Source organism: Triticum aestivum, chromosome 2A (assembly GCF_018294505.1).
Source record: "Triticum aestivum cultivar Chinese Spring chromosome 2A, IWGSC CS RefSeq v2.1, whole genome shotgun sequence".
Classification (NCBI taxonomy): Eukaryota; Viridiplantae; Streptophyta; class Magnoliopsida; order Poales; family Poaceae; genus Triticum; species Triticum aestivum.
Window position 1 is genome coordinate 660,755,799 of NC_057797.1, and position 25,226 is coordinate 660,781,024.

The window sequence follows — 25,226 nt, forward strand, 5'->3', positions numbered from 1 at the left end:
CACCATGAGAGTGAGATTTGTAGATTCTACCTTGAATCAGTTAACACTTTCCCTTTGTTGTACAAACTTTTTGTTCTTATGATGGTACCATACTTACTAATTATAAGAGGTACAAATAAACTATTCCTTTGTTTGTCTAGAGATATTTTTTTTAATTTCTATGCATTGAAGAGATGGCGAATCCCTTGCTACATGTACTAGGGTGATGCCCAGGTTCAGGAAAGGGTCTTTTCATGCATAAAAAGAGAGTATATCTTCTAGCTATTATCAGTTTGTATGTGCACATAGTTATTGAGTACAATGACATAATCATCCACAGTTTCGTGAAATTTGAAATCCCATGTCTTTATCATATTATTCATTTTGCACTCGGCTTTCATAAAAGATAAAGGTTTGTTTTGTTTTGTTCATACGACCTATTTCGGCTTTTGAGATTAGTTTCAGTCTCTTGGTACTTTGAAGTTTATACTGCACTTCACATAAAAATACCTGGTCATATGTTTTTTTTATTCAGCAAAGTGAACATCTATACTGACATAACGACTCTTTTTCAAAGGCATCTCACCATTGACTTTATTACTGATGGAAGGATCTCCATGCCGATTGCTGTTGGGAATCATTTGCCTCTACACAGATGACCCTCTCTTGTTGTATTATATCTTGAGCTACCATGCCGTCCTCCACTGACCGCTATTTGAACCTCAGTGCAAATTCTTCTGTAAAAATGACTCGCATAAAGTCTTTTGCACTTTGCTCTCGACTTTCTAAATGTGGATCATACTATGTATTGTTGCTTTCTTTGAGATATATCAATGGCCATCAATTTCCTTTTATCTGTCATAGCCTTCATACCTTTCTATTCTGGAATTTATATGGTGTACTAATAAGCTATCTCGGTTTGGTCCTGATTCGGTTAGCATGTGGCATGCAACTAAACTTAATTGTACTGGACCATTATTGTTATATAAGTATCTATACCTCTTTTGGTTAAGGTCCCATCGAAACTGAGGCATTATAGATGTCTAATTTTATTTGGGTCGCTTCATGGATGGTACTTTTGGTAACCTATATCTTGATATGTTCTATTTTATGTGCAATGCTCAAGTTTCTTTGTTACCAGGTTGGATATGGCTGCATCTGGCACGGGTGGGCAAACCGCATTTTCTACCAAATTTGATATGACCGCACCCAGCAGGGGTGCGGGGGTGCGGCAAGCCGCACTTTCCATGTAGTACATAATGAGGCACCTCTTGGCCGTAAGGGCAACTCGTGCATGACCCAAGAGACGTTTTTTTTTTCGGATTTCATTCGATTAGGGTGGTAATGGAGTGACATCAGACCGGATCTCTGGATGCGCCGGCCGGGCGCCCAACGTGCGGTCGCATTTCGGCCGCGTCTAGTCCGCCGGAGACCATTTATACTAGAATCAAGCATAGCAAATAGTTCAAATTAAACATAGCAAATAGTTCCACATCTAAAATAGTCTTACAACCCAATCGAAACAAAAACAATATCAATAGTCTTACAACCCAATCGAAATTTGTTTGCATGAAAAGATATTAAACCGATAGATCTACTTGTTGCCAATGTGAGTTCACATGTGCTCAACCAAGTCATTTTGGAGATACACATGAGTATGTCAATCACGCATTTCACGATGGAATTGGATAAACTGTTGAAAGGTTGCAGGAGGTGGCTGCTCAGGCTCAACATTTTCACCCTAGAAATCAAACCCTTGGTCGTAGATGCTATCACCACGCTCATCCTCCACGATCATGTTGTGCATGATCACACAAGCAGTCATCACCTCCCAAAGCTTCTGACTGATGCATGTCAATGCAGGGTTTCAAACGATACCCCATCGAGATGGAAGCACACCAAAAGCATGATCCATGTCCTTCCTAGCACTCTCCTGCATTTTGGCAAACCTTTGTCTGTTTTCTCCTTGCGGATTGGGTATGGTCTTCACAAGAGTTGACCAATGAGGATAGATACTATCAACTAGGTAAATGCCTTGTTATAATGGTGGTCATTGATCTCAAAGTTGACCTTTGGAGAGTGGCCTTCTGCAAGCCTTGCAAACACTGGAGAATGCTGAAGCACGTTGATATCATAGTGAGAACCAGCCATGCCGAAGAAAGAATGTCATATCCATAGATCTTGTGAGGCCACCATTTCAAGTATGATAGTGGAACCTTTCACATGCCCCTTGTACCGCCCCTGCCAAGCAAATGGATAGTTCCACTTCCAGTGCATACAGTCTATACTACCAAGCATGCCCGAAAAGCCCCTATTGGCATTGATCGCCAACAACCTCTCAAATGGACAGTTCTCCCACTTCTAGTGCATACACATGTCTCCTCATTCGGAATCGGTGACGAAATTGATGTGGTTTGAAGAGTGCGGCATTCTAATCAGCATAGAGAAGGGTGTGGCCTTTCTCCCTATTGCGGTTCAGGCCAGAGCATGGCCGGGGATTGATCCCCTGAACTAAGGCCACTTCCTACTAATGTGGTCGTGGATGACCAATGCAACCACCACAAGCTCTTCATCAGCCGAGAACAAATCATCCGATGAGCAAATGAAGTTGTGAAAGAAATACTCATCCCCGCTATCCATTGTACCTTGTGAGAAAAGCGTCGAATACCTTGCGATCGTGGTGGAGACGCAGCCGGAAAGAGCACGTCGAGCTCCCCTCACAGGCAGCAAATCAAGTTTGGGTCGGTGGTGGTGCCGGGCGCCCTGCGGCAATGCAGCGTCTGCCGAAACTTGTTGTGGTCGACGTGCGACGCCGGTGGCCTTAGCTTCTATCCCACCGACAACAAGGAACCACGAATGCCGGCAAAAAGCTTTCCATAACATGGGCATGGGACGACTATGGCATGGCATGGTCGTGGTTAGGACGGCCTTGGTGGAAGGCAACGCGGCCGTGAACGGGGACGGCGGCGGCGATGGCATGGGACGGAAGGCGGAGGGAGGGCAGGGGAAGAGAAAGGGGCTTCTGTGCCACCAGCGGGCATGCCAGGTGAGGACAAGGGCACGCTCCCCGCCCGTCCGCACGCGATGCCCGAGCTCACTTGTTAATCCCCATGGCTGCCTTCTCCTTTTGCATTTCGTTTCTCTGGACTGGAAGCTGGAACGCCGTGTTGATTTGATTGTGGTGGTTGCACGCCTCTGCAGGTGGATTCATAGGATTCGCAATGGACAGGTAGCATACGCAGCAACCAGTAGTTAATTAGTCATGCTGGTTTTTTTTTGTGTGTGTGGGGGTAAATTAAATCATGCTGTTTGCAATCAGTCGTTTTTTGTTGTTATGAATTGCTAGCTGTTAGGTTTATGAATCCTTCATGCGGATGCTTTTTCTCTTTGCCGTTTTGAGCTTCAAATGCATGCATAAGAAAATTTATGTGCTATCCTGTAGCTAATTAGTACTAGTATGTTTCTGCATTCTAAGTCCCGCGTGTTGAAATACAAATGAAGGCATTGAGATTTTTTTGCAGATAACGGTTGATGGCCAAGTTGTCACTGATCCAGATATGATTCTCAGGTATCCTCTTATGCTGTTTGCAGTACACATTTGCAACAAGAGTGTTATCATTCTTATTCTCCTTCATCGTTTCCTTTATGTTAGTAGCTACCTTTCAAAACTAATATGTATTTCATTTGGACCCCCCTTTTCAGGGAGGGTTCTAAGTTGGTATATCATCGCCTCGCATGGAAGGAGCCATTTGCACCAACATTTGCTTCAAGTGCTTTATGAAGATGACGACATGGTATGCACTTCAACCTGGTATTCTTGCTAAATTGCACATAAGCACATTCTATCCAACTGTCGATCAGCCTAGCTTGTTGTCAAGGTTCAAGTCCTATCTGTTTTTCATCTATTTTTTGCGAGCCAATGCTTTTTTCCCATTGTCATGTTTGTCTATGGTAGTTGCAAATCTTGGTACCAATTTTCAGCAAGTATGAATCTTCCTTCATCCCTATGTATGTTTAATAAAATTAGTTGTAACACTTAAAGCTATATAATCATAGCCATAAATCAGCTCACCATTTTTTTTTCAGGTCGCCCTTAACAAGCCTTCCGGTTTGCAAGTTCTGCCAAAAGGAATCTTCCAGCAGCACACTGTTCTAGCACAGCTTCAGTGGAAAGAGTGGAAGATGCCCCCATCAAGCTGCTCTAAGAGAAAAAATGTGCAGTTACATCCTGTACCTGTTCATCGATTAGGAAGGGGCACGTCAGGTTTGTAGCTTTTTGTTTAGTTCACTCTGACCAGTTGAGGCCTAGCAGATGTGAATTTTGTTCCTTGCCTATGAAACCAGGAATCTAGGAGAAATACATATTTGCTGTTTCTGGAGCTCTTTTTTTTACCATCCTGTAACAAAGAGCCCTTCTGCAATGAAGCCTCATTTTCCTACTAATTTTTTGGTTATAAAATGTGTCTCACAGAAAAATGTTTGTTACCGCTGCATTTCCATATGTAAAAGTGAAACTCTTGCTGATGACCTGCATGTTCCATGTTATTAGGTCTACTGCTTTGTGCCAAGACAAAGCTTGCCAAAGTTCAACTTGCATCTTATTTTGCAGAAGGTGCTGCAAATGCAGAGAAGAAAAGGTGTACAATCTTCTCTTTTAAATTTGGAAAGAGTATCTGTATCGTTAGCACCACCCAGTATTGGTTAAGTGATTAATTTAATTTATAGGGATGAAACTGAGGTTGGCAAAGAACGGAAAATTTCAAAATTCTATCGAGCATTAGTAACTGGTATACTTGAACACGATGAGGTGCTGTCCTTTCCCTACTCACACCTGTGAATTACACTATCCTAACTGATATCTTGCTTCAAAAATGTGTGTAATGGCCATATTCTTGCAAACCAATATTTATGGTATGATTTTTTTCTTTGCACCTGCAGGATGTGGTTACTCAACCCATAGGATTGGTTCATTACCCTGGAGTTGCAGAGGGACTTTATGTGGCATGTTCCTCAGGTACTACAAGTTTACCGAACCAAGAATGGGCTTACTAAAATCGACAATATAGGTTATATCGAACAAATCTTGCTTGATTTATTAATGCATCTCCAATGCAGTAAGCGTCTAGCGTAAGAGCCTCGATCTCCAATCCAGGCAATTATTTTACAGACACTTAGGTATTAAATTTTGATTTAAGCATCCATTAATTCCAATGCAAATTTTGCAAGTGCCTATATTCCTCGAACAACCAAGTTGGCTGCATTTGTTTTACTGGTTTTAGCGGAAGTCTCCAGAGCTCTCAGCTTCTCAGATAATTCTGTTAGCTAATTAAGGGCTCTCTAAAAGAAAAGAAAAATGTTGCTAGTTAAAGCTGCATGCAGGAGATGGCATTAATTAAGGCAGACATGTAGCGCACAAATCTAATATGCCAAGGAGTACCGGTATAGCACTTGTATCCCGATAGATGAATACAGTCGAGATCGTAACAAACAAGCTAACAAATCAAATGGAGATCACAGCGTAGTGCTGTTGCCTGGCGAAAAATTCTGCCTACATGAATAGCTCGGAGTGTCCGTCTCCAGTTCCAGCAGCGATGCCAGCGCTGATACCAGGAATAAGGCCGAAACTGGCAAAATGACCGTGATTAGTGCCTGCTGTTAGCGCTGCATTGGACATGGCCTTATGTGGTTTTATCTTGCATTATTAATTCTCAGGGAAGCCAGCCATGAGCAAAGTGTGTGTTCTTGAGAGACTTGCGCACCAAAATCAAACGCTGGTCCAGGTATGATGGGGTTCTGTGTCCTGCTTTTACATATTCATTTATATATGCACATCATTCCCTCGAATTACTGATGTGTACAAGGCTTAGATTATGATTTCTTATATATGTCACTGTTTCTTTTCCTTGACTGGTGCAGGTTGAAATTCATTCAGGACGGCCTCACCAAATGCGAATACACCTTGCATACATTGGATACCCTCTTGTTGGTAAGCCAAAACACTTTTGTTATTTTGATGGGCATGATTTTACTTGAGCTCTTTCTTCCAGGCTTAGCTAAAAGCGTTTTTGCATATCATCGGTAAAAAAATTCTAAATAAAGGGCATGGCAGATCTTATTTTCATTAAATAAATTCCAATGTTCAGACACTGCATGATTTTTCCCCAGATGATCCTCTCTATTGTATTGGTGGGCAGCCTAAATTTCATGACCTGGAGTCTACTAGTACGGATATTTCTTTTGCATATGACGGGTAATTCTTTCATCTTTTAGTTGTGCTGTGAAGTACGTCCATGTATGACCCCCCCTGTTGTTTTATCCAGTTTAACTAACCTTACTAATTCTTTTCAGAGGTTATGAGAGGCCTTTACAGCCTGTTCCCGGAGACTGTGGGTATCACTTGCATGCTCATTGGCTGGTCCTTTCTCATCCAACCACGAATAAGGTAATGAGAAATTAATCTTTCTAAATTGGGTAGTGTTCTCCGCCTAACATGCGCAATAGCTTATGGGCCTTAAGAACTGTTTTATTTAATGAGGAATGAGTTGCAACTAATTTTGTGGTTTATTTCTGAATAAATGATGATTGTAGGGTTTTATTTTTCAGTACAACTATGAGTAAATCTTAACAAATGACAAAGAGTATTTTCTTTCCCTAAAACAATGAAGAATTAGGTTCACTCCTGTATAACTGTATTTGCTACTATTTTGTTAGATTGTTAGACTGAACAAAGCAGGTAGGATATGCTACCAATCATATTACCAAGATGCAAAATGATGTTAAAAGAAGCATCAATGGTTCCTCTGAGAGTCTAAATTCTTATACTAACTACGCAGTGACTGCGTCTGTGGGGGTAAGTGGCCGGACGTGCAGCAGGTGACTGCGGATCTACACGAAGACATGGTCATGGGTGTTGTCTAGTCTCATTTACAAAACGGTTCTTTCATTCTATCAGTGCACGAGGAAGCAAGCTTTTGCATTATTTATAAAAGGGAAGAAGAAAAAATCCCCATCAATGGAGAGAAACAGAGAAAGATCAACACTGCTTATTTTTCTCGATGCAGTTATAGTCGTGCAAGAAATACCTCAATATTTTCAATCTAACATTAGAATTATAAATATAAACTCCAGTATTGTTGTTCAGTTTGTGTTCAGCTTCTAGTTGTTCACTTTAGGTGATCTGGCTGGCAGAACGAACTATGCAATTGACTGTTTGATCATTTATTCATCCTTTCTTTCATAGGAATGCTGACATGATATTTTTCTTGTTAGTCCCTTTCCTTTTAGGTTCACTGACCAACAAACGATAATGACTGAACACCAGGTGTGTGTTTCCCTTACATTTTTGTGGTTGGCTATGCAGATGCTGAAGATAACCGCCCCTCTGCCGCATATCCTACAAACTCGAGAGGAGCGTTGCGATCCACAAGTTGATACTTGAGCTCATAACTTTCCATTTGAAAGTATGTGCATCCAATGAGTTGAGCAATCAGTAAGAGTTCACAGGTCATGTTTTACAAGCCTGTGGAGATGGAGGCTATTGAACGCTAACGTCCGCATATGAGGTGTTGAGTGTATCTTACGGAGTGTCAGACTGAGTTTTTGCGTGTGGGGCAGCGTGGACAATACAGGAAATGGTATTGCTGAGTTTGAATGGTCACTGGACGCTTCTGAGGGGGAACCATGAGGAACATTTGTGTTAGATGATGGAACAGAGTAAACTTTTCAGGTCACTGCGTCTGAAGATGCATGCACACAGCCAAAGGATAGACTAACTGCTGTGCGTGCGTGTGCGCGCGTGAGCGTGTGTGTGTTCGTGTCGTATATATGCACACAGCAATCAAAATTCATTAAAATTTTGGCTAAGATTATCATCTACAAGCATGTAAACTACTCTCTTTGTTCCATAATATAAGAGCGTTTTTTACACCACTAGTGTCAAAAACGCTCTCGTATTATGAGACGGAGGGGGTAGTAGATTACAATATACTAGTATTCCGAACCAAGTTCGTTTTTTATTTTATTTTTTGCGTATGAACATGTTTGAATGCGACAGCCCAATGGCCCTGCTTTTGAATCGAGGATCATTCAGATTTGATTGCTGAAACTAGAACGAACATAAATGAATTCATCTCTGAATATGAATCTTATACGGCGGATTTACCAATAGCGTACACGGAGTGACGGAGTTATGACCGGCCTGTGCCGAACGCGTGTTCGCAGCAGCAGAGTTACACGAAACACAGGACACCAGCACAAGGGGACTGCGCGGCGACACCGTCCCTCCCTCCCTCCCTCTCTACACCAATGGAAGGCTCGCCGGCGACGCGTCTCCCCGAGGCCGACGCGCTCCCCGATGGCTTCGTCGAGAGCTCCTCCGCCGACCAGGCCCAGCCAGTCTCCTCCGCCCCCGCCTCCGCCGCCGCCGGTCCCCTGCATCCCGCCCTCGGCCCTGATCACGAGGGCGCCGCCCGCGCCGACGGCGAGCAAACCCTAGGCGCTCCATCCACCCCCGCCGACGCCGCCGATGCCCTGCGGAGTCTCTCTATGGCCGCCGCCGCTTCGGAGCCGGAGCGTGCCCCCGAGCAGCAGGGGCCCGCCGCAGACATAGGAGGTGATCTCCCCCTCTCCCACGCACTGGCAGCTTCCTGATCTGATGTCATCTAATTTCGACGTCAAATCGTCAGTTACAGTTTAGGGTGAATGAGGCAACTTATTAAGCGGCTTCGCCCATCGCCATTGAAGTCTGTAACATGTTCGCTCACCTTGTTTTGATGCTCTGGCACAGGTGCCAAAGATGCAATGAAGGAGAGCTTTGTGGTAGAGCAATCGGAACCGCTGGCCAATCCAAAGGTTGCCAACGCAGAAATGGATATGGTTTAGATTTCTCTGCCTGCTATATTGGTGTTGGTGGGAAGATAAGTGTGTGCTAAACCGGATTGATTCCATGACTTTGTAGGATAGTGGCGAGCCAAAGCGTAAGGTCGTGAAGCGGAACAGTAAGCTAGAGAAGGACAAGGAGTTGTTGCAACTTGCCCAGAGGTACCATGGAGTGGTAGCGGAGAGGGATGCAGGCAAGTTTCTATTATCCAAAATGTGACCCCGATGCTTAGTTCTCCAGCAGTTGAATGTAATGGATAAAAATCCGTTGGTTACTCTCAGTTAAGGATCCACTGTCAAAAACCCCTAAGCTGTCCTTTGTTTGGAATAAAGTTATCTAATAACCATGTTAATATATAACATGTGGTAATGTGAAAACTTCTGGATTCTTCTCATTAAACAAAAGAAAACCTATGTAACTAAATACTGATTGCTCTGTTTTTTTCCTTTGTATGCACACTCGTAAAATCCTTACTACCTTAAAATGTATTCTTTTGGTCTTTCATCAGAAATTATAGCATGGAACATCTGCTGGACCAGACACATTTAGCAAGAAGAACATAGCGAAATCTCCTTTCTGCTTCTTCCATGGACAATTGTCCACTCTATATAGAAAAGATGCATTATATGATCGTTCCATCACTATATAAATGTATTCATTTATTTGAAATTTGGGTTAACAATGAACACCGGAAGGATTTTCAACCCCTAGAAAATTTTCCTATAGAGGCACATGGGATCAGAAAACTAAAAAACTGTGAACACTAAAATTCCTATGGTTTCCATAGTCCATCACCCCAATTCCGTAGAATTCCTAGCCAAGGCTTAGAGCTCTAGAATGTTTTCTGTGTCTGGCAACTGTGGGCTATGGCAATACATCTAATAATCCCTGAAGAAAATCCATGTGTTCTTTTTATGGTGCAACCAGATGATCAAATAGTTTCTATTGTTCATGTGTTTTCAATTCATGCAGGATTCTGTATGTCATGACATTTAGTTACTGTGTATTTTTCTGTTCCTGTGTTTACCATTCATGTATTCTTTTTTTTCTTTTTGAGAAAACGCAAAAGCTTTGCATTTCACTGCATTGATAGAGAGAAGAGTCATTACAAGCTCCAAGAAGGACGCACCCAACATACAATAGCCCAAGCAAGGCCATACCCAACGCACAACACAATGCCCCTAGACGCTAGTCGTTGCTCCCTTCAGGAGCAAAGCCACAAGCCTAGACACGCCCGCCAGAGCCCACACTGCCTAGCCCCCGACTTGATTGTGTTGAGGAGACGGTCGAGGTTGAGCCGAGCATTGTCGAAGATGATTGCGTCATGATGCTTCCAGATGCACCAAACCACTCACGGGGTGACCGAGGACACGCCCTTCCGAGCCGAGGACCTGAGGTAGGAGACGAGAAGCAAGTTTCTTGCCACCAATCCACAAAGTCCGCCCCTCGGCTGGGCCAATAGCAGTCAACCTGAACCAGGAGAGCACTTGCCAGAGAGGAGGTGGGCCATCGTCTCCTTGGACTGGTCGTATAGCACAAAACTCGATGTGTGCTGCAAGCCACGAAGCGCAAGACGCTCCGATCTGGTCAAGCGAGCTACTTGAAGAACTTGACGAGCGAGATCCGACCGCGCACTCAAAGAGAGCGTCATAGCAACTCTTGGACATGTACTGCACATCCGCCGTCCAATGGCACTAGAGGGCATCCGTGTGGGGAGCAAGCTGCACCACACGTGCCAACTGGCAGATGGCATAGTGCCAGCGCCCCATGCCGCCCCTGATATCCGAGATCCAACGTTGATGCGATCGGGCATTCCGAAGATTCAGGGAGACTAGCTGGTGCAGCTTGGGTGCTATCTCTGAGATTGCCCGACCATGAAGCCAGCGGTCCTCCTAGAATAAGGCAGTAGCTCTGTCGCCAACCACCATCTTGGTGGATGCGGTGAACACTGCGTGTTCATCCCAGGAGAACTGGAGGTCGAGGCCTTTCCAGGGGCGGTTGGGATCAGTGAGCATCCTCTAGAGCCAACAGACCCGGAGACTGATTGCCACCCTCCTGAGGTTCAGAACACCCAGGCCGCCCAGACGAAGGGGCCTACACACCCAATGCCAGTTGACGTGGCAGTGGCCGCCCTGCCAACCAAAAGGACCCCTTGAGGATCTTGTCAATCTGGGACCGCTTGTTCAAGCCAAGAACCACCACCTAGTGCAATGGCATGGTGGCTAGGACCGATCTGACTAAGGTTAGGCGCCCAACCTTTGCCATCATCGATGCCCTCCAAGTAGGGAGGCGATCCGTGCTCATGTCAACCAATGGCTCGAGAGCCGCACTTAACAACTTCCGGAGGATGAGGGGGATCCCGAGGTACTTGATCGGGAATGGAGCCAGCTGACACTCCATCACCAATGCAGCCTCGAGGCCACCTCGTCCGAACAACCTATGGTGGACACCAAGCATTTAGCGAAGTTGTTGCAACCCCGACATGTGCCTGAAGAGCGCTAACAAGCCGCAAACAGCGAGCAACCCCCCCCCCCCCCTATCTGGGTGACTGAAGATGACCACGGCATTCGCGTAAAGCGTAGACGCCAGCAAACGAAGTGTGAGGCGCGTGACTACGGAGCACCCCGAATTCCCTGGCCCTGGTCAAAACAAACTGTTGAGGGTGTCTATCACCAACACGAACATGGGGGATAGCAGGTCACCATGTCGCAATCCCTTGTGGCGCCATATCAGCGGCCCCGGCTCACCATTGTGCTTCTCGAGGACGGCAACCCACTCACGGAAGCGTCCAAGTGAGGCCCAAAGCCGATCCTACGCCGCACCTCGAAGAGCAATGCCCAAGACACCAAGTCGAACGCGTGAGAGATGTATATTCAGAAGAGGCCCAAAATTATTTTGACCGCAGTAGAAATCATTGCCCGGAAGTGTATTGGTTAGAAATCATATTTCCATAGGGTGGTAGCAGAGAGGGATGCAGGCAAGTTTGTATTATGTGAAACCATGATCCCGACTACATGCCTGTTTTTCAACAGTTAAGGGTTCACTGTCCAAACACTACAGCTACACTTTTTTTTGGTTGGTATAATGTTCTATAATATACATGTATTAGGAAAAAGCAAAATAGATCTAACTAAATACATGATTACTCTGGGTTTTTACTCTATCCTTCCTACCTACTAAGATGTGCTGTTTGCATTTTGTCTCTTGCAGCCATTGCAGTTAAAGAAAAATTAGAATCTCTTTGTAGAGAATTTCAGCGTCAAAACAAAATGTTAAAGGTATGTTCAGTTAGTTCTGAGATGTGAAACTAGTATTCATAAGTATTTTGCACTTTTGTTCAACCGTGATATATTTTAGGTCTGTGGTTTAGGAAGAGTGCCAAAGGGTGTCAACAGAGGGGCAGAACTTTCGGATGGAGATGTCCGACAAATTCGAGAATGCTATGAAGGTCAATGATACATTACATGACAGTAATCTGAAATAAATATTTATGAATGTCCTTTTTAATTTCATTACCTAAATACATATTCTATGGGATTGGCTGCCCCCCATGAAAAGGGGATAGCCAGCCAGCTTGATCCCTGTATTTGACTTGGTCATTAAATGGAGTACTTTTTATCCTTTATATACCGTTATATTTATGATATTTTATTGGCTGTCAGTGTCAAGCTTGAGGAGCAGAAAAACGAATGCATTGCTCAGTTTGAAGAGAACAATTCGTAAGACTACTAAGCTTAGGCATGTCTTCAGTTTTAAGAGTTTCAATAATTGAAACAACCTTGATTCACAACAAAGTTACATACGTGATGATGGCTGCTATTTTGTAGGCTGAGAAATAAACTCAAAGACCTTGCTGATCAATATAATATCATTCAGCAGAAATATGCTCATCAGGTATGCTTGACCAGTATCTCCAAGGATCCAATACTGCCACAAGCCCACAACAATGATTTATGTGTTGTTTATTGTACTTTCTATGAACTTTTGTTTCTCGTTGGCTCGTCACACATGCAGCTGAAAGAAAAGACGCTGGAACTTGAGCTTGCTGATCTGAAAATTCAACAGCATCAAGCGAAAGCAGCTCAAGAACATGCCCAAATGGTATTGTATGCTGAGCAAGTTTCTCAACTTGTCACTACTGAGAAGAACCTGCGGGTGCAGCTAGCTGCTGATGGTGAAAAATTTCAGCAGTTTCAGGTACTTTTGCAGAGAAAATCCTACTCTTAACTCTTAATTCTATTGCTCCAGTTTATCTTAATGGTGGATTTCCCCTCCCCCAGTAGATGAGCACATAAACAGCATTCCAGCTTATCCATTTTAATGGGGATTATAGGTGTAAATGTTGTGTTCCATATATCGTTTCAGGATGCCCTGTCAAAAAGCAATGAAGTGTTCGAAACTTACAAGGAGATGGAACAGGTTTTTACCCATCTCACTTCACACTCATCACTGTGTCTGCTATTCTGCTTTGAACCTTTCTTCTTATTAATTGCTCTGCCTACAGAACTTAAAATTTATTTTGTTATCTCCACATTAGATGGTGAAGGCGATAAAAGACTTCAGGAAGCAAAATGAAGCCCCGAAGAACAAGTGTGAGAATTCAGATATTGCTCTTGTGAAGCTCATTGAGGAGGTAATGCATGCATTATACAAACTAATCAGGATGTTCGAAAACAAGCGCACCTACCTGATCTTATTTGTTTGAAGCTATAGCCACATGCTTTTGATAGCTCATATTAATCTCCTTTAATACCATACCCGTGTGTGGTATCACCTTATTTATTTTTTATGGTTATGCAGTTTCATCTACCTTAGCTTGCATACTAGGAGAATTTTGTGCAAGTTGGTACGCATGTTGCTAACTTAGAACCTATTTTTGGTCATGCGTGCAGCGTGAGGTGATGAAGAAGCAACTAGACAAATATAAGAATCAAAAGGACAAACTCGAGTCCCTGTGCCGGTCGCTGCAGGCAGAAAGGAAACAAAGCCCATCTGTCAGTATTCCTAATGATGCCTCTAACCAAGAAGATGTTACAAGTCAGAAACAAAGCCCATCTTCCAGTATTCCTGATGACGCCTCTAACCAAGAAGATGTTACAAGTCAGCAGCCAGAGGTATAGCGTTTTGGTGCTTCATGGTGCATACCCTTGGTGCTGCTGCTCTCTATGGTATAACTCGGCGAGATTTTCTGAATCCTGGCAAACGGATATAAGCGATACTTTTACCCTGCTTTGCTTGTGATTTTCTGGGAGCTGTGGTATGTGTATATCACACACCCAACCGAAACTATTTGCCTAAATATCTCATCGTTTGAGCAATTTCAGAGTGGCTTTGGTTTCTTGGTGCAAAGAGCTGTTGAGTTCGAGTTTGTAACCAGACCAGCGTTACAATTTGTTCCTTTTTCGTGTGATTGGATGGTAGAACATCAGTCTTTTAGAAACAAACCGAATGTGTGCACTGGTGAACTGATCAACATTCTGTGTTAAGCAAGTTTTATACTTATATTAGCGAGGAGTGTTCTGTCACTGTGTTAAGTCAGTTTTATACTTAGTACTCCCTCTGATCCATGATAAGTGTCGCAGCTTTGAACTAAGGTTGAATCGGGGTGTACTTCATATGGAAGAAATCAAACAATATATACTCCTGGTATCCAGGGAGATAAAAAGAAGGTAAATGGGAGCGATCATTTTTTTTTGCCACGGCTTTTACAATTGTCGTTTCATGCTGAAATCTTGCAAGCGCTGAAAACTTTTGTCAATGTTTATCACTAAAAATATTTAGACTTTTTTGTAAATATTTTTTGGTTTTACTGTTCATCCAAGGTCATTTGAGCTCGGGACTAGAAGAGTACTTTGGAGGTAAATGTTTTTACATTGTTTTTTTGCTTGAAAAGCCGAACGCATTCAACTTGTATAGAAAAACTGCTAACTACTTGTTCGTTCCTATAGATAAAACAAACTAGGGGCTGGGACGTGCCCATGGCGCGCCTCCTGAGAAGTACCCTCTGCGGTGCCAGGTAGGCATGCGCTCTTTACGGTACCTTTTCGTTAATTGGTGATAGATGTTCAGATATCTCTCCCTAATAATAAAACACGGATCGATTTTGTCAGGTTCACTGTCACAATACGCTTCTTCCCGTGAATTTACACTTTCAGTTTTTTCTGCCTATGTTATTTTCTACATCCGAGGTGGTACTATTTTATCTGCTTATCTTTATTTTTACCTAATATTTATTAAAAAACAGAGGCACGTTTGATCTGGGTCGGTCATTTATTTTTGGCTAGATTTTAGTTGAGCGGTTCAATCATTGACCAGTTCAATCGTGTTCTGCCTCAACCCATCGAAGACATAAATGTTCGTGTCTGTTTCGTACACACACGCACGCGAACCTTCACATTGCTTCTCCGGATTTCTTGGAAACAAATCTACCCATCCAGTTGTTTTTTTCTCGTGATCCCTTACAACATGGTCTACCGGTTTGGAATCGAACACAATAACCATCGCCGCCGCCTTTTCTGCCGTCTCCCATAAGTATTGGCTTGTGAGAGAGAGAAGAGGTGTTGAGGGGTGGATCCGTGGAGCGGAGGAGCAGCCGAATAGTACGCAAGCGAGGGTGATCCCACGGGATAATTCATCCGGGTACGAAGTCACGTCGAGGCGATTCCTCAAAAAAAGTCACGTCGACTCAACTCGATCGAGAGAGTCATCCTGCTCTGACGGCTGCCATTAGGACCAATTTAGCCTATCGATTCGCTGACGATCGATCGCAAGGCAGGCCGATGAGGAAGGAAGGGCAACGCGTTATTTTTGGCTGGTCGCTTCGAGGAGGCGCGAGGCCACGCTACAGCTTCTATCGCCATCCCCGTCGTCCGCGCCGGCACCCCTCCCCGAAGTGCCTCAATAACGACCTCCCCACCAGGCCGCACATCCCGTCGCTCCCCGCCGGTCTGTACCGTAGCGACCTCCTGCGCAACGGCGCCCCTCCTGACAAGGCAACGATGCCCACCTCCCACATTGACCTTCAATGGCGTTGGCGGAGTCCTGCACCGAGACCTGCACGAAAGTGGGTAAGCAGCTGCTCGCCAAGGTCGCACTAGCACCACCCTGACCACACCTGCGCGAAAGCAGCGCTGAAGTGGCCTTCTTGGGAAGGAGAAGGGAAGGTGGAAGATGGAGGCAGGGGATCGTGCTCAGAGGTGTCGCCGAGGTGGCCAGAGCAGATGAAGATGAACTATGCCCCACATCGATTGGGAGGTTCGATGGGATAGACACAGATGACCGGCCGATCTTAGTTGGAGGCGGTGGCTGGTGAAGCCGCTCAGAAGCCAGAGCGATGGGAACATCTGCAAGGAAGATAACGATCATGAGAGAACTAGGTGGTGCTGTCGTCGTGGGCACCTGCCACTATATATGCTGTCGACGATACGTGTCTGACTCTGATCATCAATACAGACCACATGCAAATCCAAAGGAAGACACTAGAAACACACACGTGTAGGCTCTTTGCAAAGGAGAAACCCCTCCTTTGTTTTGTACATTTGATACATGAGAAGGTTGATTCCAATACTCCCAGAAATAGTCTCACCTCGCTTCCCTATAACCAATCTATCTCATTTATATACGCCCTTAATTTCCTGTGTATCAGAAAATCTTCTCGGAGATCACACAGATGAATGAGGAAGGAAAGAGAGGCTAATTAGAGAAGAAATAAAGAAGGAAAGAGCTAATTACACAAGAAGTAAAGAAGAAGAAAAAGGCTAACGATTTTATATGTGGGATGGGCTATATGCGCTGTTGCATATACTTTAACGGCAGAAAAATAAGGAAGTGATGCGCTGCATAAGACATTGACGTTGGTGATTATGACCCTGATCGATGAACGAAAAAATAGGAAAAATATAAGAGGACCAGAATATTTTGCTGTTGATCGTTTTTAACTGAAGTTTGATGATTGTTTATGTCCTTTACAGACTGCTTCTATTTTTTTTGATCTAACTTTACAGACTGCTACTATACTACGACGTAAAAGCCGGAAAGGAAACGGACATCAGTCCAGTTAGGATTACAGAATGTTGAAATAACATGTATATACATGCTACCACACACGGGAAGCATATATATCTGAACGTGCTATGAAGTATACAACGAAGATTTACATACGAAAGCAGAATACAAAACAATTTATTTTCAGGCGCAGCTTATCTCACCTAGATACACGACTGCGTAATAAACCTTTGTTGCCAAAACATAGACATTTAGAAGCCATGGCCATAGAGTCTGATCTCCGTGAAGTTGTTGTTCCGGACAAGAAAATATGTGCCATGCTTAACGTCCCTGAAGGTGGACGTGCTTCAATCATGTTATGGTTGAAGGATCAGCATTGCGCATACATATGATCAAAGAGAAGAACATGCACGTTGCTCATTGGTGGGTTACCTCAACAAATCTAATTTGGCTGTAGTGGTTAGTGTTTTGCTTTTATTTTATTTTAAAAAAAAGTGTGCGTATTTGAAGGAAACTTTCAAAATGGGTTCCTTTAGCCAATTGAGATAAAAAGTTATGATGCATATATTGATAACTTTAACAATAACACGTACATTCAACTGGACGTAAACGGTAATTCCTCATTCTGATGTTTACTCATTAGCGAAGCACAACCCACAACTCCAACAATGCCATTTCCCCCCTCAAAAGAAAAGATCAATGCATCATTTATTGGGCTTTATTTTTGCAAAGATGGCTGGCTTAGAACATAGTGATTGAATTAGGAGTGTTGGAGGAGTCCGATGAATTTTTATCCCGTTGCAACGCACGGGCCATTTTCCTAGTAAGGCATAACCCTCCTAGACGTACATGTGCATATGGGGTGCCAGGGAGTAAATTGCAAAAAACCATCATAATTGGGTCGAAGTTTTCAATGCTTCAGAAAAAAACCACCGGAAAACATGCATTTTGGTGGGTGTTTGATGACATTTGCACAATTATGGTGGTTTTTTGCAATTTACTCGGTGCCAGGCATAGGCAAACGCCCATTGCTCTGCTCCTTCTGTCAGCGTGTGACAGAAGTGATGCATAGAACTGCCTTGCTTTTGATATGTAATGAAAAGTCACTGAGCTATACAAATGCATTACTTGTAGCTTTGCATTATAAGAAACACACAACAGTGAGAATTGATCCTTTTTACATAACCGAAAGATGTGGACACGGAAGTTAAGTGGAACTGAATAAGTTTGCTGGCATGATATTTGCACAATCTGTTTGACAACAATCCTGAGATATGCTTTGCAACACTATCTTGATGTAGTAATTATGGACAACGCACACAAAAAATTTAACGCGCATAAGATGGAGAACGTCATATGGAGAATAGGTAGCTGCCAGCTTTTTAACCAAAATTATCAGCAATGTAAAATCTCTTATATTTCTATAAATGGGATAGTCTGCACACTCAAAACCAACGCTCATGTGTACTCCTCTGTATGGTAAGTATGAGGAGAGCCATTCGGACCTCACCAAGTTACTCTACACGCGAGAAATTCTTGTGCAGCCTAAAGAAACTGAAGTGCCACTCTCTTTTCTGCATCTTTCTTGGTCGCACCTAAATGCAACGGAACCATGGCCCTGGTGTAGATATGTAACCCATCATTTAGTAACAATCAAACTCAATAGTAATATTTATGTTATATGTAAAAAGGCATCAATGCCATAGTTGTACGAACCATGACACTTGTTTTGGAATGGAGGGAGTAGGATAGGCTGTCCACATACTTTAGTCTACTACCCCTATAAAAGCACGAAAGGGCGGAGAACCAATTCATCCTATCCATCAAATCATGTGATCTGACGGTCTACATTGCTCCAACGTACTAAACGTGTTTTATGCTTTAATTACCCACCATGCCATTAGCCTAGCCGCTATCCTCTACTGCCTCTTTCAAAGGAAAACACAAAAAACAAAACCGCTGCCTCCCGCTAACTAGCCACTAATCCAATGCACGCACGCATCACGCACGTTCTCCTCTAAAAACTAATCCCACTCAAATCACGTCCCCTCGATCTCGATACGATCTGTCTTGGCAAAACGCCTCCACCTCTAGGACGTCCTGCCGGGTCGGCCGCCGCTTCACGCCGGACGGCGCCGTTGGGGCATGTAGCGCCGCCTGCCGGGAGATGTCATGGCCGTGTATGAGGACCAGCTGCCCCGGGAGTGGCCGTGTCCGCTGGCAGCCACGCCGGAGGGCGTCATTCGTCGCATCGCCTCCTTGATGCCGGCCAAGAGAGATCAGGCGCCGCTTGCCGGTGTGGTGACGGAGGTCCTTCCGGTCTCCATAGGGCACGCATGGCGTCCTCCCCAAGGCGGGAGCAGACGCCATCATAAGGGCCTCTGGAACAGCACCGGTACATGTATATATCAAGACATCAAATTCTTCTCTTTTCTGTTTCACAAAGATTGCAACTGACATTGTTGTATGTGGTTTTACCTGCAAGTGAAGCTCTGATCCCTCTGCTGGAGTCCATGAAGATGAATGTGTAAGCGCAGTACGGGGTCAACCCTGACAGGGAGGTGCTGGAGATCTTACAAGCTGAATCCAAGGCCAAGCAGGTAATAGATTTACAGCAACGTCATACCTGTTAAATTAACCTACGTTTGATGGATCGTTGGTTCATATCTAGGGGATATCAAGATGGATTGGAGTGTTTGTCTCCATTGAATTTTCTGCTGTTTGTGTTGATTTGAACCCTGAAATTGATGCATTTTGTTACCATTATGAAAATAGAAACCGAAGACTGGAGCACAAGCTAGCTAGCTTCTTCGTGCATGCTGCTACCTGCTAGCTAGCGACTACAGTTTGCAAATCACGGCCTTGCACTCTGTTTATGCGATGTCTACATATGTACGAGATGCATGCACTTGCTTGCTGAGTTGCACTCGAGGCGTATTGATTATAGGTCACCTTATGTGCAGGTACGGCCAACCACGAGCCCACACATACAGATTGAAGATTGAAGAATGGCATGAAATGTTACCGTCTGTTGGTGATAGTGCCTTGCATGATTTTAGGACTTAGTGGATACACTGATCTAAATTTGATAAATGTTTCTTATTTAGTTTTTGTTTCAAACGCATGCTTTAATTGATGAACACTGTTACTAAGGAAGGTCTTGTTCCAAATGCACATGCCTTCCATGTTTAACTCTGAACAGAATGAACTGCACTTGCTACAACTAGACTGAACTGAATGTATAGAAACATGTACAGGTTCCCCTATCCCGCTCGCCCCTCCGGCAATGGTCCAGCCACCCGACCACGGATCCAACATCTAACACGTGAATCCTCGCCGTCCCCATCCTCAACGAAGCTACAGGGAGCAGATTTTGCGGAATCTATCCTTTTGCGTTACATTTGTTGCCATCCAAATATTTTGCACAGACACCTTAAATTTTGCTGCGTGTGAGCTACGCTAATTTAAATTTACATGACATTTTAATTTCATATTTCGAATTAAGATGCCATCAGCACTTTTGGTTGTGTTAGCTCTACTCCACTTTGTCATTTCTTTATGTTTGGATTGGCCATATCTTAATGTCCATTATTGCTAACATTAGGAATTATATGCACATGAAGCTGAATTACAACATGGAAGACTTTGATGAAGATATACATTTTATATTTAGAAAAGATACGTAATAAGCCCTTTTATGTTCCCTCAGTAGTTATTTAATGTACCAAATTTATGAAATTTCAATTGATCAAGGGAGCATTGGTCTAATTTAAAAGAAGATTAGTAGCTTATTTGGTTCACGTATATTTTGAAGGGGCGGAGAAAATTTCTTGCTGAGCTTTTATTGTGTGCTGCACGTGCAAACTTATGTAATTAAAACTGTTGTGTTTTTAGTTAGGAATAGATGTATCCCGTTGGCATGAAACTATTTTCGATCTTCAAAACGAGCATTAGTAAAGACGTGCGTTGCACGTGCAAACTTACTAGTACAACAAAATGTGCGACTAAATATGCAGATGTAGGATAAACTGTCTGACATGGCACAATGTTCAGAATTTTCACAAACACAAGTAGAGCAGAAAGTCAGAACAGGTCTGCTGAAGCGCTTGTGACCATCAAAATAACTATCTCATAGTTGGCGCTGCTTCGTCAAACATCCACAACGACACTGTATCAGTAATTCAATACAGGAACCAGAGAAAAAAATGTGGCAGGGAAAAAATATGTGCCAATAGAAGAAATTATAACACTTGCTTGTAAAGCACGGATGATTTCTTTGCAGACAATATTTGTAGTAGTATTTGTTGGAACACCACGGATCATCTTCTGCTAGAATTTCCAGTCCTTTCAGGGATGAAACTTGCAAAACATCAACATATAATTGCCCATGAGAAAACACCCGGTTCTGAAATAAACACGCAGTTTGGAAAGTGCTTGCTCTTGACTCTTATTGATAGTCATCCCATAACACAAACAAACAGAAAATTGGCAACGGCGAAGAGTAAACCGCCATTTGGTACTTGGTGCATTCAGGCAATCCTAGGGATACAAATACACTGACCTTTATTAGTTCCAGCAATAACTTCATTTTTAAATATTCTTTCATCAAGCCTTGTGAGTAGTCAGTCCAGAATACCTAGATCATGCAATCACAGACGGGCCATTCTGTACATTCTAGCCCACACGAGTCATGGAAGCATTAAGATGAAGAAATAGCTACAAAGTATAAAAATTAGACAGCCATGGAAGCTAAACCTCAATACATATGACCAATATTTTCGCCATTCCTCGTCGATGGACTTTTTTCCTTGTCTAAGATGCCACTGGCCCAGTACACACACACGCGAATGCAAATTAGTATCAGGTGGATTATTAAACACAACTATGTAGGCTGATGAAAGTGTGGCATGATAAAAAAATCTCTAATCATTAATCAATGTGCACTATGTCACTAAATGAGGCCCATGTAAGTTACATTGTGAAATCATTGTTACCAATGATGCATGTGCTTGCCATCAATGTCCACTATGCCTACTCTGCAGCAAGATGTAATGATCTAAAAGCTTTAGCTGCACCTAAAGTTAAAATATATGCAATGATCTAAAAACTATGTGGAAACACCTTCAACCGGACAATATTCCTCACTATTAAAATTTCAAGTTACATTGCGCAGAAAAATATGAATGACATAAAATGGCTTCGTAAAGCTTTCAGTGCCTGAATGTACTACCTCCTTTCCCTTTTGATCTTGTCAATGAACCAATTTTTCCTGAAGATGTCACACGGGCACAGTGTTACCACTTCGAATATTTAAAAATTCAGAGTTGCACCGTACAATTGATGGTGAAGCAGCAAGAACAAATGTGTTTGACCTTATGAATTATTCATATGAGATACAGAAACAACATGCATAGGGCATATACTATTGTGCCTTGACAAAGATCTTTAATTAGTCTATCGATTTCAGCTGTAACACTATTTTTTTCCTTTCATCTTGAAGTGCATTTTTCTGCTTCAAAAAGTCATTATGATTCTTAATTTCTTATGGTTGTTTGCAAAAGTAAACTCTAGCCTGCCTGACAAAACAAAGTGTCAATCCTCTCTTATCAGAGACCTAGACAGAACCAACGAGAAGGAGAAGTAAGAAATTTTCACAAAAGCAGAGTCAAAACGTGCTCCTACTGGATTTCACCGAGCACGGCAGCAACGCAAGCAGAGAGGAGCACCTGGTGTTGGCAGGAAGGAGCGAGTCGTTGGGTTCGGGCGATCGGGAGAGGAGCACCTGTTTGTTTGAACTGAACTTTTTGTTTGCTTGTTCTGAAATGTTCAGTTCAGTTCAGTTCAGTTCATCTCTCTCTCTCTCTCTCTCTGATGATGTGCCTAATGAATTAATCTGCATCTATAACCCGCATGTTACATGCCGAATCAACAATAGCAGTAACTATACAAAGCAACCGAGAGTAACTAACGACGCGTTTGGTTCCGCAAAAAAGGCGCGGCTTCCGATTACACCGACTTCCAAAACCGTAGCTGGCGTTTGTTTCGCGCACGATGTTTTCCGTAGCAGCGCCTCCTGATACATCGCTTCAGAAAAGCTAAACCGCCCGATCGGAGGGGATTAGAAAAACAGGACTCGGCCGCACCAACCAAACAATGGACGTATTGCGTAGAATTAATCGGAAGCGGCGCTTCCTGATACGGCGAAGCGAATGCGTTACCGGGGCCGAACCAAACGCGTCGTAACTGATGAGTGGAATGACAAGCAAGTACCTTAACACCATGGGGCTGTAGTCCATCCACCAAAAACATGGGAGGAATACGGTGCTGTGACTTTTGACACCTCAGGAGGCTCCCATGTCATCCCCGCAGGCCTACTGCCCTAGCGAACAACAAGCAAGGTGGCAGGTGAACATCCGCTGGCACCCCAGCGCCTCCTTCCTTCTCCGTTCACTGCCTCCTCCTCCTTGACCCTGCCTCCGCCGAACGACAAGCCCGATTTGGCCGTTGGTTCCGATAGAGAGGGATATGGCCACAAGGGTGAGGACTGAGCCTCGATCGGACCCAACGGCGAGCAAGCAAGGAACCTGAGGTAGTAGTGGAGGTGATGGAACTCGTCGAAGTTAACATCGACGTGACGACCGTCCACCACCAGCCGCCGTAGCTCCACCTCCACCTCAGCGGCGCCCGCGCCGGAGCAACTCTTTGCGCGTGCGCTAGCTTGACCCACCTCGCCGAAGCACATGAGATAAAAAGTGGGGCGACGGCGGCAGCGGCAGCGGCAGCGATAACCCTAGCCGCCACTCGAGGAGGAGAAGAGGAGGGTGAGAATTTTTTTTAGAAGATGAGAGAGGGGTGGGGCGAATTTACCTTGGGGAGGCGTTGTCCTGGGTAGGGGTGGTGCGAATTTACCTTGGGAGGTGTTAGCTGGGTCAATTCGGGTGTGCACAACGCCTCCCCACGCCTCGTGCGTCCAAAGCCGTGAGAGTGCACACATTGCGCGACTTTTATTGTGTTTAATTAGACCATTTCAAGTCACAAGAGACGCTTTGTTCGCGAGATCGCCCCCTTTCTCCACACATGCATTCCTAAGGGCTTGTTCGGTTAATCCTCCTTCCAAGAGGATTGGAGGGGATTGGCAAGGATTGAGATGTATTTTGACTTATAAGAGGTTTAAATCTCCCTCAAACCCCTTCAATCCCCTCGGATCCACATGCAACCGAACAAGGCCTAAAAGATGCAGAAAGGCCAGGTCGGTCGCCGAGGGCTCGCCGGGACACCTATGGGCGCGAGACATCCATGGCGAAATCAGCCAGTACCTCCTACTGTGACGCCTGATCGAGGCCACGACGCTCTCCGACGTGCCCGACCGGCTTGTGTGGATGTGGAACGCTTTTGGCACTTGCCTTGCCAAATCTGCCTACATGCCTTCCTTCCACGATTAGACCACCTGCAGCACCTAGAAGCTTATCTGGAAGAGTTAGGCGCCTCCAAAAGTGAAATTCTTTCACTGGCTCGTTAGCTTGGATCGATGCTGGACGGTAGGCCGCCTCGCTCGGAGCCTGAGATGATGCGCCATATTCTTCTCAGTTGCCCTTTTTTTCAAAACTGAGGCAAAAGATTTGCCTCATCGATTAATTAAGCAGAAAACAATTGCCTAGTTAATTGCTCATTGTAGTGACCAGACCTCAAACAGTCTGATCTCTGTGCTCCGGTGTCATCCCTGGATCAGTAATGCTGACACCACACAGTACTCGGAGGATTTATAACAGAGTAGCAATCACACACTTATTACATCGAGTGTCTCCAAAGAAAACTTATTACAATAAATATGGCTTAAGGTTATCTAATAATGATAACAGCGGAAGGCTTGGAAGATAAGTGAGTCCATCAACTCCAACGGCATCACTGAGTATAGAACCATGGCCTAAAAACTCGTTAATCGTCGTCTGAAAAGTATGCAACATTAACGTTGCAGCCCGAAACGGGTCAGCACATGGAATATGCTGGCAAGGTAACACATAGAGAGTAATGGAATGAAACTGCTATACTATGTGCATATTTGGCTGGTAGAAAGCTCTATGGTTACAGTTTTGCGTAAAGCCAAATTTTCCCTACTGCAAAGGAATAAATTTTATTTAACTATCATGGTGGTTGTTAAACATTGAGAATGGTTGACAGCATCCTCAATCCCAATTAAAGTAATCATCATTAAACAAAACCCAACAAACTTAATTTAAAGTAACATGTTGAGATTCACATGATAATCCAGGTACTAGATACTCAAGATGTCCATAATCGGGGACACAGCTAACCATGATTAGTTTAATACACTCTGCAGAGGTTTGCGCACTTTTCCTCACAAGAC

General features: G+C 43.9%; 1 protein-coding gene, 1 long non-coding RNA gene and 1 pseudogene across 2 annotated transcripts; 2 read left to right on the forward strand and 1 right to left on the reverse strand.

Moving 5' to 3' along the window:
* Positions 1-2,887: 2,887 nt before the first annotated feature.
* On the forward strand, positions 2,888-7,417 carry LOC123191814 (RNA pseudouridine synthase 5-like; annotated as a pseudogene).
* Positions 7,418-8,214: 797 nt separating this feature from the next.
* LOC123190043 (alpha-taxilin) lies at positions 8,215-14,357 on the forward strand. Its single transcript, XM_044602600.1, has 11 exons — positions 8,215-8,590; positions 8,765-8,829; positions 8,936-9,050; positions 12,068-12,135; positions 12,228-12,305; positions 12,512-12,576; positions 12,685-12,751; positions 12,872-13,054; positions 13,223-13,276; positions 13,395-13,490; positions 13,750-14,357. Exons 1-11 carry the CDS (start codon positions 8,284-8,286, stop codon positions 13,975-13,977), a joined length of 1,326 nt encoding a protein of 441 aa, XP_044458535.1. The 5' UTR covers positions 8,215-8,283; the 3' UTR covers positions 13,978-14,357.
* Positions 14,358-21,769: 7,412 nt separating this feature from the next.
* On the reverse strand, positions 21,770-23,743 carry LOC123190044 (uncharacterized). The gene is made up of 2 exons (XR_006496098.1): positions 23,132-23,743; positions 21,770-22,130 (listed from the first exon to the last, which is right to left on the reverse strand). It is a non-coding gene; the product is annotated as an uncharacterized lncRNA (long non-coding RNA).
* Between the last annotated feature and the right edge of the window lie 1,483 nt (positions 23,744-25,226).

Excerpts from the sequence above, each read along its gene's own strand:
- LOC123190043 (XM_044602600.1), top strand. The coding sequence starts at position 8,284 with ATGGAAGGCTCGCCGGCGACGCGTCTCCCCGAGGCCGACGCGCTCCCC. Across the intron at positions 8,830-8,935 it reads AACCGCTGGCCAATCCAAAG|GATAGTGGCGAGCCAAAGCG; the intron begins GTTGCCAACGCA and ends ATGACTTTGTAG. Across the intron at positions 12,577-12,684 it reads CAGTTTGAAGAGAACAATTC|GCTGAGAAATAAACTCAAAG; the intron begins GTAAGACTACTA and ends GCTATTTTGTAG.